The 17,083-nt window shown below is 40.5% G+C and overlaps 1 protein-coding gene across 4 annotated transcripts; it reads left to right on the top strand.

Annotated features, from left to right (window-relative positions):
* Positions 1 to 259: 259 nt before the first annotated feature.
* On the top strand, positions 260 to 15,879 carry LOC138954394 (uncharacterized). Of its 4 annotated transcripts, none has more exons than XM_070326260.1 (9): positions 260 to 400; positions 3,125 to 3,265; positions 5,742 to 5,818; positions 6,599 to 6,932; positions 8,253 to 8,393; positions 9,282 to 9,362; positions 9,735 to 9,842; positions 10,759 to 10,839; positions 12,708 to 15,879. In XM_070326260.1, the coding sequence occupies exons 1-9, from the start codon at positions 343 to 345 to the stop codon at positions 12,950 to 12,952; spliced, it is 1,266 nt and encodes a 421-aa protein (XP_070182361.1). In that variant the 5' UTR covers positions 260 to 342; the 3' UTR covers positions 12,953 to 15,879. The 4 variants fall into 4 exon arrangements, with proteins under 4 accessions (XP_070182361.1, XP_070182362.1, XP_070182363.1 ...); XM_070326262.1 differs by lacking the exon at positions 260 to 400 and adding an exon at positions 1,091 to 1,334; XM_070326263.1 differs by lacking the exon at positions 260 to 400 and adding an exon at positions 1,347 to 1,559.
* Positions 15,880 to 17,083: the final 1,204 nt, after the last annotated feature.

Below are 17,083 nucleotides of genomic sequence, written 5' to 3'. Positions count from 1 at the left end.
TGTGTGCTCTGTGTGTGTGTTCTTGTTAAGACCGCGTCGTTTTGACTTTGCCCGAAAATGGAGCCGAATTGTTTTGACGCACCCCGTTGTTTTGACGTCACAACAACGGATGCCTCGATTTTCGAGCTTCCCGCCCTAAGATATACCATGTGACACAAGGATTTGATTTTATTGGTTCTGTCCAAACTATGATAATTTTGTCAGGGTGAGTGTGTGGCGAGTGTGTTGGGCTAGTGTTTGCGGTCAAAACAAGAACTGTAGTTTTTTGGGTTCCCCTGGCGACAACATTGAGAGAGAGAGCGAGAGAGAGCGGATTGCCGCGTGAAACCGTGATTTGACACGATGGCTGACGCCGACACGCGGGGTGAACGCCGCAGCCGCTACATTACCACAGACACAGGTGTGTATTATATTTATAGTACTTTGTTGTCCATTTTAGACGAAAAGACAGTTGACTGAGTTGTTTTTGAAATAGTGACGCGCCTTCAACTTTATCTTTCAGGTCTGTTGCCACATGGCTCTGACATTCCAAAATGGCTAACCTCGTTTTTTGGAATTTAGAGCTCACAATCCAGTGACAGTGACATTAACAAGAACTTGATCAGTCATTAATTATCAATGGCTTATCAAGTTGTTGTTACAGGTTACTATGCAAGAGTCTTATACATTAAAACAAATTATGGTGAGTGGTGCACAGATCTAAATACTCTTATACTGAGAAGGCACGATGCATGTTGGTTTTTTAACTTCCGAAAGATTCTGAGATTAGCTGTGCGTACAAGCGATCGAATAGCACTGATTTTATCAGTATTTATATAACTATGTTTTGTTTGTGTCAGTCTGTGCTTGTTTGCTGAATTTATGTGTAGGAGCCTGAGGCGGGTTGAGATCTAGCTCCAATGTTCAAATTTCAATCTCGCCTTAGGCCTAGTAGCTGTTGAATTAGGGAGACCGAATAAGTCAGTCACGGTGCGACTATATTTTTTTTTTAATTCGATTTATTTAATTAAAAACTCTTCACGTCCTGTACCGCACGACTTTGTTACTATACTTAGGAATGACCTCACAGGACGGAAGCGCTCTCTGTGCTTGAAAACCACATTTAGGTCACTTCCTTTGTAAACAAGCACATAGCTGCTCCGCGGTTCGTTCGTTTGGTGAACGTTTTGGTAGTTTGCAATGGATTTGTATTGATTTTTTTTTCACGGAGATTTTGGGACCATCTCTGGTGATGCTGATACAGTCAGTAAAGACAAATTTGGGGATATTATCGACGAATTAGGGGCAGAACAAGTGCTGGGACTCGAAGCAGACAATCGCTTGACATTGAAATTGTAAGCTTAATGTAGTTTAGTTTCATCTCCCCCGTCGCGATATAACCTTCGTGGTTGAAAACGACGTTAAACACCAAATAAAGAAAGAAAGTTTCATCTCTTTGTTCCACCATCACCCAGCCGACGCGGCGACTTCCTGGCGTGGCCGTAAAGTCCGGTTACTCGATCACGTCGCTCTCTGCTCTGTGCATCGTCAAATATGTTCATGCTTTTCACCTGTTGCACGTGAGTGAGTGGAGACTCGGCTCCCCCATAATCATGGTCCAACAGGCATGCGAATCATTAATTCTGCTTTTTACACGATGAGTCTTCTTCTGTCAATTTAATGCATACTAGTTACAAATTAAAATGACAGTATGATTTCTTCATTAATTAACTACTCATAATGATAATACATACATGTATTATACGTGTATACTTTACATACATGTTTTATAACATAAAACCCATAAATGTCATGTCTGACACACACAGATACCCACTTTCTGGTCATTTTCATCAAATCCTTACGGTACTGAGGCTTAGCAATAGGGAAATGTGTTCAGGACGTGAAGAGTTATTTGACCGGGCGAAGCTGGACTGACTTTGGACTTATCATGTATTGGAGCCATTCTTCCGTTCTGGGGACGAAATCCGTCTGTTGAAAAAAACAACAACTACTGTTTGTGTTTTACTTTACCCATACACACGCACACGTTTTTGTTCCTCTTTTTTTCTCTTCATCCTCTTTTTGTTCTGTTTTCTTCTCCTGTCCACGACATTACTGCTTCCCCTCAAACCTATGATGTACTTTTTCCGTGCATGGTTTATCCCTGTCTCTTCCCAGAGACCAGGCAGTCCGGTTACAGTAGCTCGGGTACTTTGTATCTCCCCCAAACTCATCAACTTAAGTTCATTACAGACAAAATAATTAGCATAGCCGCTAATTGAACAGTGTATAGGCTCTCTTTTTCTTTTCTCTCCTCGACATTCAACCCATGGTCCCCCTCGACCACTACCATCTTTGACGCAATGTCACTGTCACAGTGTCAGAAAACTCACTGCCTTCTTCGGCATCATACAATTCATCATCTGACAGAGACTCGTCAGTGGTAAGACATAATGCATTCTCATCATACTCCAAGTCCAACTCCTTTGGATCAGACACACCTGAATGACAATGCTTCTCAATTAAAAATGTACACATGCTTTTATGTGAGTTAGGGAAGTATAAATAGAGAATACTATGTATGGCTTGCTGTGTCGTACCAGATTTTCATGAGTTGTTTTTTTAAATATTGAACTGCGAGCGAAAGCGAGCTATTCACTATTTTAAAAAGCAACGAGTGTAAATCTGGTACAAAACAGCAAGCCATGTAGTATTCTGTTTATCCTACATACTGTACTTACGTGTATTTTACTGAAAATGTCCTGCAGTCGAGGCAGCTAAATTGAAGACGCTTGTTTTGGAACCTCGATCTCTTCTAAAGCCTCGTGCAATCTATTACGTCAAAGCAAAGAAACGTCACTCTGAAAGTGTGGCTTGACGTGTTAGTTCTAAAAATTCATCGAAGGTAATTAGCGAGCGCAATCTTTTTTCTTCTATAATGACGTTTGTCTCGGTGACTTTGGCATCATAAGCAGTGGAAAAACAGGTCCCTGCCAGACTTGCTTGACATGACCTCATTTACATGATATACACACGTGTGATTTGAACGATTATTATCTCACGAGTGTCTCTCTCACGTATGTAGGATGATATTATTAATCAAATGAAAATTTACTAATAAAATGTTCTATTATGTCACTAGTGGAACCAGGAGGCCGAGGCCAGAGATTTAAAACAAGGGAGTACTTCCCACATTTCTCATACGGCCAAAGAATGGTGCAGGCTGCACTGGCTAAGAGTCTACCTGCCATACCATTGCCAGATGACACCAGCAATCATCCAGGTACAATGTAATCCCATTTTTATTTTGTTGAAAGGCAAGATTTAACCAGAAAGTAAGGAACTAACTCAGGGGTTCCACTTATTGCACACACAAAAGTATACGCAGTTTTCAGCCTCCGTACACATTTTCACCGACATGTTGCATTTTGTCACGCAAAATTACAATTGCACTCAAAACACTAAATAGCCACGAAGAGAGCACCTGAACTCCCACCTCTGATTCTCCCCACCCGCCTTGTTCATCACTGTTAACACTCGTGTACTTATCGCCAGAGGCCATAGTACCAGTGCTCTACCGAATTGAATCTTTATTCCTTAGGTCACTGCCACCGGCGATAGCCTTATGAATGACCAGCTCTACCGAAGAGGAAGATTGCATTACATTTCTTTGGGGGGGGGGGGGGGGGGGGTCATGACATGAGTCAGAATAAATAATTGATCCTGCTGTGTTCAGCAAAACAATGGTCTGCCTTATCACACATGCCATTAGTTTGGTGCACTGCCGATTCAGTTTACAGGCCAGGGGTGTCCGGGTCTACTCTGATTACATCGGACTGACCCACAGTGATTGTTTTTCAGGCTGAAATATCTTCCATTTAGCGCCATGCAAATAGTTCAGTTCCTCGCTTAGAGGCCTATTACCTGTACAGAGCCACTGCAAAACGCAAACAGACCGATCTGTCGTCGGAAAGTGAAAGAACAGAATCTGATGAAGGGACTTCTTTTAGTTACCTATCATCATCATGTCCAGTGATGGCGCTAGTACTTTTTTCAAACCGGTACGCAAACTTTTATGAAGCAAACAGTCCAGAAAAAAACGGTAGGCTGGTCATTGGAACCAGTTAGAATCCAGCTCAGAGTACTGGTTTTATAGTTTTGCCAGCGAAAAAAGACCGGTAGTTCTAAAAATCAACGGCAGCCAATTTTGTTCCGGGATTTTTTCGTTTCAACCGGTAAAATACCGGTAATTACCGGTTAACGCCAACACTGCATGTCTTCTCAATCGTAGTGAGAAAAACACACTTCTCCTTCGCGTTTTTTCCCCCAATTAAGTTTGTAATGGTACGCGTTTTCCCCGGCTCATACGCATTTTTTCAGTCATGTTGTGTATGCAAACGCAAAAAGCAAAAACCCAGTGGAACCCCTGACTAACTAACTGTTATGCAATACTTCTGGAGGGGTGATCACACTACAGTTAACACAGTTTAGTTATGACTAAGATATGTAGTTAAATTGCTATTCTGATACACATTGGAGAATTCAGGGTTATGATTTGATAGTCTCACATGTACATGGACCTATTTCGGTCATAAGGCCATATATGTCAACGGAAGCTGCTCAATATCCTATATATATATTTACAACAATAAAGCATGCTTCCTGTTTCATCACCGTGGATGAATTAAGTGCTTGCATGCACATACCTGGTCAGGTTTGCTTCTGTTACTGGTCGACAGACGATATAGTTTGTACAAAAACTAAATTCTTGCCGTCTATGAAATACATCCCTGGTAAAAATTCAATTCCTGCAACACACCTTGCAAAACTAGTAGCTGCAGTCTAGCAGACGGTCTTTCCAGTGCTTTGTAATGAATCGGCAATATTGCCTTTGCCTATGCAACGCTCATATATATGCAGATCCCAATCTGATGAATGGACTGACCCACAGTTAACAGAGAAAATAGAGGACCCACTAGAGAAAATGCTGAATTCTTGGGATGTAGTCTGATGATAGACGGAAGACAGACAATAGACGGAAGACAGACAATAGACAGAAGATAGATGGAAGACAGACAATAGTTGGAAGACAGATGGTAGATCGAAGACAGACAATAGACGGAAGACAGACGATAGACGGAAGACAGACGATAGATGGAAGACAGACAATAGACGGAAGATAGACGGAAGACAGACAATAGACGGAAGACAGACGATAGATGGAAGACAGACGATAGATAGAAGATAGACGGAAGACAGACAATAGACAGAAGACAGACAATAGATGGAAGACAGACAATAGACGGAAGACAGACAATAGATGGAAGACAGACGGAAGACATACAATAGACGGAAGACAGACGGTAGATGGAAGACAGACGATAGACGGAAGACAGACGATGTAGTCTGACGATAGACGATACATATATATACGGACGTTCAACCAGTATTTGGCTTCAGCTTGATTCAGGAACAAGAGGGCGACTGCAACTGAGTCGCATGTATAGACAAACCATAATGCCTTTCTCCAGTCCAGTCTATGAAATAGGACTTACAGCTGATCTAGCTGGACTCTACGCAAGCTTCAGTACGAATGAAGTAAAATCTCCCATATCAAATTTATTATACACAAATATGAAAACAGTTAACTAGACTGTTCTAACTGTAAACCAACGTAAAGGGGAAATATGAAGCTCAAAAACAGGTTAAGTCCCAAGCATCATGCAACCACAGGCGCTTTCTGTCTGTCTTTCCTACAGTTGACTGCAGCTTCGAACCACAGGCGCTTGTGACAGAGGACTCTATAAGCAGCCATCACTCAGTTGACTCCCAAATGGTGAGTTTTTATAGAGTAGATTATTTGTTGCCCTGTCTGAAGATATTTTGTTTTTGCGATTTGATTTGTTAAATGTTTGACCTGCATTACTTGTGAGTTTCCTGTGATGACCAAGGCAATGAAATATGTTTGCTATCTGCAGTCTATGTTCTTTTGCCTCTGAAAAACATGCATCAGAGTTGTGCATTCTTTTTCAGCAACTGGTTCTTTTTCTCAGACAAAATAAGGCATTTATAATGAAAAAAGAACAAAAATATACGGTCGAAACAGATCACCAACAAAGGCTAACAAGTTCAGTTGAGTTGCCAGTTGGAAGGAACAGCGAAGAATGTCCCAGTTACTTCCTCAGTCGTACTCTTTTTGATTGTTCGATTTGGCAATTCTGAATGATGGCAGGAACTGAAGTGCGCCAGGCAGTATCAGCGAAGTCCTCTGGCTCATTTTCTGTGCCCACGAAAGCTTCCAGGTAGGCTATTTGTCGGTATCGGCGGACTGCATAATAATGTTGTCGAAGCTCAGTCTCGCTTACGACGCATCCAAAATGGCATCCTCCGACGGTGCTGTGACTGTGTGAAAGATGTCTTCAAATCACTTAGCACATTTGAAAAAATCCTATGTAACAAGCTGACCAGGATTGAGATAATCGGAAAACGTGGCCGAATTGTCCCAATTCTCATGACTGCACAGGTGAAAGCAGCTGTGGAACTGCTTGTGCAAAAAAGGGATGATGCTGGTGTCAGCGGCTCCAACAAATTTGTGTTTTCTTGCTCATTCTTTCAGTCGGAGGGGCACATTCGGGGATCTGACACGCTTCGAAAGTTTGTGACATCAGCGCAGTTGGCAGAGCCACAGTTCATCACATCTACTTCACTTCGAAAGCAGGTTGCTACTCTGTCCCAGATAGTCAGTTTGAAGGACAACGAGCTGGATGCCCTTGCTCAGTTTATGGGACACCGCGAGTACTACCGCCTCCCATCAGACATGATGCAGTTGGCCAAAGTCAGCAAATTACTCCTTGCCCTTGAAAAGGGGAAGCTGCAAGACCACCAGCGCTGCACCCTGGATGAGATGGAAGTGGCTGAAGATGAAGCCATCACCTCGGATGAGGAGGCAGGTATGTGTGACATTTTGAACATGAATTCCTTTTCCCGCAGTGGGGCACTGCGGTTATGAAATTAAAGGCCCCTCCTGTTTTTGGAACCGCAGGAGCTTTCTAGTTTGCTGTTAGGTAGATTTTTGGTTCCTCTTTCCTGTCATGCTCTCTTTTTCTTCATGAATTCTTTTCTTTTTTCTGCCTTCTTGCTCATTCACCTGTATTTTTTCCAAAAATCTCTTCTCTTGCCGCTTGTCTCGCGATTCATGTATAGTTTAATCTGTTAGTGTTCTGATGTAAGTCCAGCAGTAGATAGGTTAAGCCTATTTTAACATACTGGAAACTGGTAATCTTCCAGTAGGTATTAATTTAGTTTTACTAAAGCCTGCTGGGACACAAGTAATGGGTTAGTGCATTTGTAAACAGGAATCGCTTGACAAGTGGCCCCCTTCATCCCCCCCTTCCTCGTCCTGATATGGCTCTGCGTAGTCGGCTGGACGTTAAGCAACAAATAAACAAACAAACATGAATTCCTTTGCTCTTTTTGCACAAAATGAACACAGCTAGACTATCTCTAAATCTAGTATTGTAATAACCTTTTTTTTGTATTCTTAAATTCATCTTCTTCTCCTTCTGCTTCTTCTGCCTCTTCTTCTTCTTCTAAATTGGGGGGCTGGGATGGCTCATTCGGTACACAGCGTGGACTACATATAGTTCCTCTGACTCTCATAGTCACAGGTTTGAATCCCGGTCTCCCTCTCTCTGGTATCGCCTTTGTTGTGGCTAGTGACATTGAACCACCAATACAATTTTATTTCAATCAATCAATATGAGGCTTATATCGCGCGTATTCCGTGGGTACAGTTTCTAAGCGCAGGAATTTTTTTTTCTTTTCAATTTTTATTCAAGGCGCAGGGATTTATTTATGCCGTGTGAGATGGAATTTTTTTACACAATACATCAAGCATTCACATCGGCCAGCAGATCGCAGCCATTTCGGCGCATATCCTACTTTTCACGGCCTATTATTCCAAGTCCCACGGGTATTTTGGTGGACATTTTTATCTATGCCTATACAATTTTGCCAGGAAAGACCCTTTTGTCAATCGTGGGATCTTTTACGTGCACACCCCAATGTAGTGTACACTAAGTGTATTTGTTTTAAATCTAAATTGAGAACGTTCATACTTCAATGCACACTACAATGTGATATATTGTGCTAACATTAATTTGCATTACACAATAAAGCAAACATTAATACTACGGTACTTACTACATAAACTTTTGTACTTGCGATCTAGGATTTTATCTATTCTATCATATTGTAACTATTATTTACAGAATTTGTTGAAAAGGGTCACAGCCCTATTCCAGAACGATCTGCATCAGGAAGGTTCGCAACAAAAGACTCTTTGGCACCGCCACATAACCAGCCCTCTCCGCCTATGCATCAACCTTGTCCTGCTACAGCTGCACCTGACAGTAAGTCTTCTTCTTCTGTGTACGCATGCTATCAACTACAGTACTGCAAGCACTCCCAGTTTCGGATAAAAACAAATGCGATTGGTCACTTTGGCAGAAATAACAACTGTGAACAGAATGTTGATAGTAAAAGAAAGTAAGGAAGCAGGAAAGATGAGCCGGTGCCTACCTAACAGCAAACTAGATAGCTCCTGGTGTTCAAAAACAGGAGGGGCCCTTAATTTAAGTCCGCAGCGCTCCACTGCAGTAGGTGACAGTAAGGGACAATATGGGCTGAATCCATCCCATCTACATGGTGTTGGAGTGGGGACAGGACATATTTGAATGGCGATGTCGCTGTTCAGTGTCTGAAAGTCTCTTAAGTTTGTAGTTGCAAACATGACTTTTCTTTCTCTCTCCCCCCCCCCCCCCCCCTCCTCACTCCCACAAAGTAACATAGTAGATTTAATTTCTTATTTGTAGCTGCCATTCCATGTAAAAGTGAATACATTTACTTATTTAGTGTAAACTTGTCACCCTGGCATGAGGTAATATGACCGGCACGGTTGGCCTAGTGGTAAGGCGTCCGCCCCTTGATCGGGAGGTTGTGGGTTCGAACCCCGGCCGGGTCATACCTAAGACTTTAAAATTGGCAATCTAGTGGCTGCTCCGCCTGGCGTCTGGCATTATGGGGTTAGTGCTAGGACTGGTTGGTCCGGTGTCAGAATAATGTGACTGGGTGAGACATGAAGCCTGTGCTGCGACTTCTGTCTTGTGTGTGGCGCACGTTATATGTCAAAGCAGCACCGCCCTGATATGGCCCTTCATGGTCGGCTGGGCGTTAAGCAAACAAACAAACAAAAAATGAGGTAATATCACAAGGGTTATTCATGTTTTTGTATTTGTCAGATTCTGCTGATGATGAGGAAGCACCAGAAATCCAAAGGAAGTTTCAACGGTGTGCTGCTGACAGCAGTGCATGCTCAAACAGTTCAGTATATATCTTTCTCCTTAGTCAACCAATTTTCCATGGGGGCGCGACTGGAGATGGATGAAGGTCAGGGGGTTCCTGTGTTCGAGTGGGAACAGCTTGAATTTAACTCACAGAGTTGTTTGTGTCCAACACGCTTGTCGGAGGTGTTTTTTTACGGCGTCAATGTTGGGGGGTGGGTGGGGGTTAAGGATGAGGGGTAGAACTGCATTCGTTGATGCATTTTGATTGTCTTACATCTGAAATGTATTTGTACCTTTGAAGAATAGTTCATTCCTGTACACTCATAACACCGAACACACGTTTATTTATTTTGAACATAACATAATTAATACAATAAATAATTAATTATAATTTTATTATGTCCCCAGGCGAGCCCCCTTCCTCCTGGACATTCTCTCCTGTTGGTGTGGCAATGATGAACACAAGATGCAGTGTATTCACACAGATCACTTCTCCTTCAGCGTCATCTAACGAAAGTAAGCTTTATTGCATATAAATTAATTTAGAAACATGCTGGCGTCACCCCCCGCGGGTTAGGGGGAGTCCCATATTGGTTGGGACTAGAAAGAATTTACCCGATGCTACCCAGCATGTCGTAAGAGGCGACTAACGGTTCTGTTTCTTCTCTTCTTTTGTCTTATTTCTGCCTTACCAGTCCTTTCACCTATATTTCCTTCCAAGAAAACTCTCCCTACTATTCCCTGCAGTTTTCCAATTCTTTTCTTGTTGTCTTATTTCTACCTGACTGGATCCATCACCTTTATTTCACTTACCAAAAGTCTTCTTTTCCACATCCTTATTTCTCTGCACCCCGCATGTCGTATGAGGCGACTAACGGATTCTGTTTCTCCTTTAACCCTTGTTAAGTGGTTCTTGTATAGAATATAGTCAATGTTTGTAAAGATTTTAGTCAAGCAGTATGTAAGAAATGTTTAGTCCTTTGTACTGGAAACTTGCATTCTCCCAGTAAGGTCATATATTGTACTACGTTGCAAGCCCCTGGAGCAATTTTTTGATTAGTGCTTTTGTGAACAAGAAACACTTAACAAGTGGCTCCCTCCCATCTCCACCCTTTCCCCTATCTCATCTCCCCCTTTCCCTCGTCGCGATATAACCTTCGTGGTTGAAAACGACGTTAAACACCAAATAAAGAAAGAAAGAAATGCTGGCGTCATGTACGGACGATTAACTAAGCGCCCATTACCTAGTTGTTGAATGGCCGCATTCCATAGTGGAAACTCTTGTGTTTAGTTATTTGACAACGAAATTGATATTTAAAAGCATATGTCTTTTAGCTGTTGTTCTTTTTTTGCTATTTTGCATAATCTATCAAATGATTTGAAATAAAGATAAGCCAGCTGAGAAAATCTATCATCTTTTTTTTTCCCCAAGGTTCAACTGACAATGAGTACCTACCTGAACAGTGGAGCCATTCCAAACCAAAGAAGCTCAAATCAAAGGCAACGCGCAACAGTGAGTGGAAACATAATCATTGTATTTATACCTCTTCTTTCTCTTTGTGAACTGAGCTTTAAGGAGCTGACTCAATCCACACAAAAGTTATTCCTTTAAAGTAGAACAAAACCAGTAAACTAGATAGTTATTGTGTTTTTGAGTAAGGTAATATCCTTCTCTGAAGCACTTGGAAGGAAAAATAGAGCCTGTTCATAACGTGTTAACTGTTAATCTAACTAGGAGCGTATAGTTATTGTGTTTTTGAGTACGGTAATACCCTTCTCTAAAGCACTTGGAAGGAAACATAGAGTATGTTCACAGACCTGTTTACCCTCCCGGAATTATTACGGATTTAGGGTCTAAATTCCGGTATTACGGAAATCTACCGGAAATTCCGGTCACGAGAACCATTTCCGTGTGTGAAAATTTAAAGTCGAAATTGTAGTACTAGTAGTCACCGGGATTTTGATTTCCCGGAAACCCTTTTAGCTCAAGGCCGACCGGAACAGCCTTGTCTGCGCATGTGCAAAAACAAGGTATTTGTCGGTCAACGCGTGGTTTTTGTGCATTCGGTCCGATCGACATGGGTCGTAAGCGTAAGGCCGATCTCTCTGGGGACAAAATGCCAACCAAAAAAGCTCAAGTTGTACAGGAATATCGGCAAAACTATCAAGTCAAGTGGCAGTGTCTGGCGAAGTCTAAGAAGAGCGAATCACTTGCATTTTGGTGATCGAATTGAGATCAGTGCAACAACAAAGCTAGTCAGTCATGAGTCACTGCAGTCGTTCGTCCGCGAACCAAGCGAACGTGTCCCGAGGTTAGACGCAGCATTAGTTTATTTACAAAATGCAGTACACAAATGAACATGGAAACAAACAAATTGTGTTTGGCAAAACATGAGCCTGCTTCGCATCGAGTTTATTTGACCAGTATGTCTGTGCTTCGACATTATCTCTTGCTACGGTCAGTGACTTGTGCTGTTGCCGGAATTTGAAAGTCTTTTTGAGTCTAAAAGTGATCTCCATTAATCTTTCTCCAATATAGCAAAGATCACAGTTCTTTGAATTGAAAAACTTTAAAGAAAATCTTTAAATAAAATGAACGAGCCGGTCCACAAAAAAAAAAGGTAGCTTCTGGAGAGTGTTTTTATGACTGGTTTTAATGCAGGATGTAAACAGGTCTGTGTTCATAACGAGTTAACTGTTAATCTAACTAGGAGCGGCATTTTGTCAAAGAGCAGTTCAAATCCGTACGTGCTTTAACATATCAAAATGGCCTTCTGCTGTCGCTCAGTTTTCTTGATTCAAAACTAAGCAGTAAATTGTATAATTATTTAAAAATGAATAAATAAGTGGATCAGTTAACAAGTGCAATGGCTAACTGACCTGCCACTTCTCATGCCCATTCGTGGCTTCTGTCCCATGCTTTGAAAATGAATGTGTACAGGGTCTGTAATTCCGGTTTTAATTTAGATTTGAAATCTTTTGTAATTGATGGATTACGCCCACATACACTTCCGTGTATTAGAGGCGGGGACGGGAGTCCCAGGAATTGGAAAAAAGAGGAGGTACTATATCTAACTTACATTGAACAACCAAAATGTAAGCAGCACTAAGATTGACAGTGAAAATGTGACAGTTTTAGTGTACTAGCTTTAGTGCCACGAAGAAGAATCAGAACAAATGTTGACTCGGGAAAATAAATGTCCATGCCCAATCAAGATTCGAAATAGAGACACTGAGATCACGAGTTGTCGGCCTAGACCACCAGACTACCCGGCGCTCATATTGAGTTGGCATGATTGTTCCTTATAAAGTTTTAATCCGATAACATATTTAACCTTTGTATCTCCGGTAATAGGTCTTGTGATATCTGTGTCCACAAAGGTTCAAGCCAGCCATGTCGACTGTGGTTGGAGGAGGAGGTGAAGGCAGTGGAGGCTCATTTGTTAAAATATATCGCCACGCAAGTGCTGCCAAGAAAAGAGGATATCCAGAAGTGCCTTCAGGCTGAAGAGACTCTGATAATTCGTACCTGGCTACACGTCAAGAACTATACATGTACGAAACAGGATTACTGCTTTGCAAAGAAATCAGCGAAACTAAATAATGTTCAGCTTTTCAGCTACTGATCATCTTTCCAATGTTGTTGCTGATCACTACCACTAAGTGGATATATATCTAGTGCAGGTTTGTGTCTTGAGCTGTACTGGACAATGATTTACACATTTATCTTTATTTGTTTTTATTAATTTTGACTATGAGCACACTGGTGGTTGTGTTTTATGTTAAATGATTTATTTAGTATGTGTTTATGCAAATCATTTTTGGCATTTTGAATAAGCTAGATGTGACCTTTCTTAGCACTGATCCAAAGGTCAGTTTAATATGCGGTCAAAACAATGATGGTGGAGGCAGTTGGCTATTTTTAATTCATTTGCATAGCAAAAACGAGGCTATATATGTATTGACAACTGACCACCTATTGAACACTCAAAACTTTTCAAATAATGGAAGCTTTCATGATAAAAACTTGTCTTGGTTATGAAACCTATGAACACTTATAAAATGCATGTGATTACATCAGCAAAACAAAACAAAATATAAGCAAGTGAGTCATATTCTTTGTGGCTTTGCCCTTGTTTAACTGTATTATCATTATTTATTATCATGAACACAGACTACCATAAGGTCCGCTACCCCCCCCCCCCCCCCCCCCCCCCCCCCCCCCCCGCGGGTTAGGGGGAAGAATTTACCCGATGCTCCCCAGCATGTCGTAAGAGGCAACTAACGGATTCTGTTTCTCCTTTTACCCTTGTTAAGTGTTTCTTGTATAGAATATAGTCAATGTTTGTAAAGATTTTAGTCAAGCAGTATGTAAGAAATGTTAAGTCCTTTGTACTAGAAACTTGCATTCTCCCAGTAAGGTCATATATTGTACTACGTTGCTAGCCCCTGGAGCAATTTTTTTATTAGTGCTTTTGTCTTCTTCTTCTTGTCGTTCGCCAATGTTAAACTTGGAGTCCAGCTCTGGTAGTGCTTTTGTGAACAAGAAACAATTAACAAGTGGCTCTATCCCATCATCCCCCCCCCCCCCCCCCTTTCCCCGTCGCGATATAACGTTGAACGGTTGAAAACGACGTTAAACACCAAATAAAGTAAAGATAAGGTCCGCTATTAGGAAAGTCAAAACAATCAAAGTGTCATATGCACTTTGTCATCGTGTGTGACATTTTATTGAGAGAGAAACAGAATCCGTTAGTCGCCTCTTACGACATGCTGGGGAGCATCGGGTAAATTCTTCCCCCTAACCCGCAGGGGGCGTACAGTACTTCTTTGGGATAACAAGGGTAAGGATTGCTCTAATTAAGGTTGGCTGAGCAATATATAACAGCAATTTCGCTCAAATCGGCCAAAAACAAGGCCCGAAGGCATCGTAGGCATAGCCGTTTTAACTTTATTATCATTATTATTTATTATCGTGACCACAAACTACCATAAGGTCCGCTAGTAGGAAAGTCAAAACAATCATAACGTATCATAAACACTGGGTCATCGTGTGATCATTATTATTTATTATCGTGACCACAAACTACCATACGGTCCGCTAGTAGGAAAGTCAAAACAATCATAACGTATCATAAACACTGGGTCATCGTGTGTGACATTTCAATGTCAACACAATGATAGTGGTGTTTCACATGTAATGATTGATTTCGATTTTAAGTGCTCTATCCCTTCTCCCCCCCTTTCCCCGTCGCGATATAACCTGCGTGGTTGAAAACGACGTTAAACACCAAATAAAGAAATAAAGAATAAAGAAAGATTTTGAGTGTATATAAAGCGTATTTATGGTACATTTACTTTTGGCTCTTTAGATCAGCTTAATTTGGTATTTCATGGGCATCGGTCAAAAGGTCACTTCAGCATGTGCTGTCAAAACAACGATGGTGGAGGCAAATGGCCTATTTTAACAGGATGTTTGAAGATTTGCTTTTTCAATTTTGTTTGAGAGACAAGAAGTTGGAAAATAGTTTTATTGTATGTTTCTTTGTCACCTGGGGCAAAATTATTCAATCGTCGCTATACGTTTGTTGGAAGCTATAATACAAAGGATAAATTGGCAGTTTTCTTACTTTCTGTTAGAAACAAAAGTATATTTTTCATTTGTTGCAATTGAAAAAGCATAGACCTTACTAAAGATGCTGCTAGTTGTTTTGATTGTGTGGACTATTCAGTGGAGTGTTTTAAATAATCTGTATATATATATATATATATATATATATATATCTATATGCCAATTCTCATGCCTCACAGTATTTTAACATTGGTTTATTTTCCATGTTACAAATATGTAATCATATGACTCGAGACTACCTTACTGTGTTATATTGCATTATTATCATGAACGCATTAGGCCCACTTATAAGTTTAAAGAAAGTCAAAGCCGTGTATTGTTCCTTTCAGAACAATGTTATACACCGGGTGTGCATTATGTGTTTTCATTATTTTTAATCATGAGCAGTTTCATATTTAATTATTTATTTAGAGTGTGTTTGATTTAGCTTAATTTGAATTTTGTTGGACATTGGTCAAAAGTTCAGTTTATTATGCGCGGTCAGAACAATGATGGTGGAGGCAATAGCCTATTTTTCAACAGGTTTGAAGGTTTTGTTTGAGAGAAATAAATCTGTCTTTTTTTCTTTGTCATGTTGGGCAGAGTTATTCAATCGTTGTTATACGTTAAGTTCACTGAATTCTTAAATCTAATGTAAGCGCTGTTTAAGAGGTTTTGAAGGTACAAAATACACTTTTTTTCTCTGTTCTCTTTAACAAGATATTCAGATTTGTTTTTCTTCTTTATTTTAGTTTGAGACGAGAAGTTGTACATGCATTCTATTTCCTGTTCCTTTGTCAACTGGGGCAACATTCAATCACTGTTATAGCCTGGTTGTAAGCTATAACAGTATAAATTCACTGCTTTTTAAATGTCTGCAAAAAGCAAATGTCACCGTTTTGTTGCATGCCATTGAAAAGGAATAAAAACTACCAAACGTTATTTTGCAAAACATGCTTATTGTTATGATTTGACTGATTGTGTTTGTATGTGGATGTGTGATCACAGGATTGCAGATTGCATGGACATAATCGCCACAGGGAAAATCATTCAAATCCTTACTCCGAAAGTTAACAAAAAGCTATTATTGTCTCAAGAAGAGAAATTGTTTCTACAACTGAACACACAGACTGTAAAATGCATGTGTATACAAAAGCAATTATGCTAAACAAGCCCATCATTAAATGAATGGAAGTCAAAGTAAATAAAATAAAATGCAATTTCAAATGTGAAGGTATCTTAAAATGTCGATGAACAAACGCAAGGGAACTGAGCGCCATCATAAAAATACCTTTCATTACAAGAAGGAAAAAAAAAACGTAACTGACAGACTGATTCTAATATAGGTCCCTGATAACACTTATAGTATCCACCACCTTCAAATATGATAATTAAACTTCATTTTAAAAAGCTTCATGATTATGCACTGCAAAGTAAGCTACACGTTTTGTTTAGCTGTTTCGTACACATAAAAAAAGGCTTTGTGATTCTTTGGTCTAAGTGCCAATAGAAGGTTTTGAAAGGAGCAAGTTAAAATGTAAAGGCACACTACCTTATATCATATATATACAATATCACACTACCACGGAAAGTCAATACAATGCATACCCAGGTCAAAACAACGTTCACACACGAGTGTGTATCGTGTGTATCATCTTTGTCAACACAATGCAGGCGGTGTTTCAGTTTATTGAAATACTGAGTGTATGTGAGTGTAATTATGCACATTCACTTTTGGCCAATTTAAATGAGCTTGATGTGGAATTTTGTTATCTATTGGTCAAACGGTCATTTCAACCGGCACTGTCAAAACAACGATGGAACTGGCCAATAGTCACAATAACGAGGGGAAAACATGTATACCCCGGTCAAAACAACGTTCACACACGAGTGTGTATCATCTTTGTCAACACAATGCAGGCGGTGTTTCAGTTTATTGAAATATTGAGTGTATGTGAGTGTAATTATGCACTATCACTTTTGGCCAATTTAAATAAGCTTGATGTGGAATTTCTTATCTATTGGTCAAACGGTCACTTCAGCAGGCACTGTCAAAACAACGATGGGGCCGGCCAATGGTCACAATAACGAGGGGAAAACAAGTATGTGTGTGTGTGTGTGTGTGTGTGTGCGTGTGTGTGTGTGT

The sequence above is a fragment of the Littorina saxatilis genome, unplaced genomic scaffold, assembly GCF_037325665.1.
Source record: "Littorina saxatilis isolate snail1 unplaced genomic scaffold, US_GU_Lsax_2.0 scaffold_2230, whole genome shotgun sequence".
Taxonomy (NCBI): Eukaryota; Metazoa; Mollusca; class Gastropoda; order Littorinimorpha; family Littorinidae; genus Littorina; species Littorina saxatilis.
This window is presented reverse-complemented; position numbering and strand designations above follow the sequence as displayed.

Bases quoted from the DNA above. Each gene is read 5' to 3' on its own strand.
- LOC138954394 (XM_070326260.1), top strand. From the start codon at position 343: ATGGCTGACGCCGACACGCGGGGTGAACGCCGCAGCCGCTACATTACC. The intron at 401-3,124 runs GTGTGTATTATA...TTATGTCACTAG, and splicing joins CTACATTACCACAGACACAG to TGGAACCAGGAGGCCGAGGC. The intron at 6,933-8,252 runs GTATGTGTGACA...TATTATTTACAG, and splicing joins CACCTCGGATGAGGAGGCAG to AATTTGTTGAAAAGGGTCAC.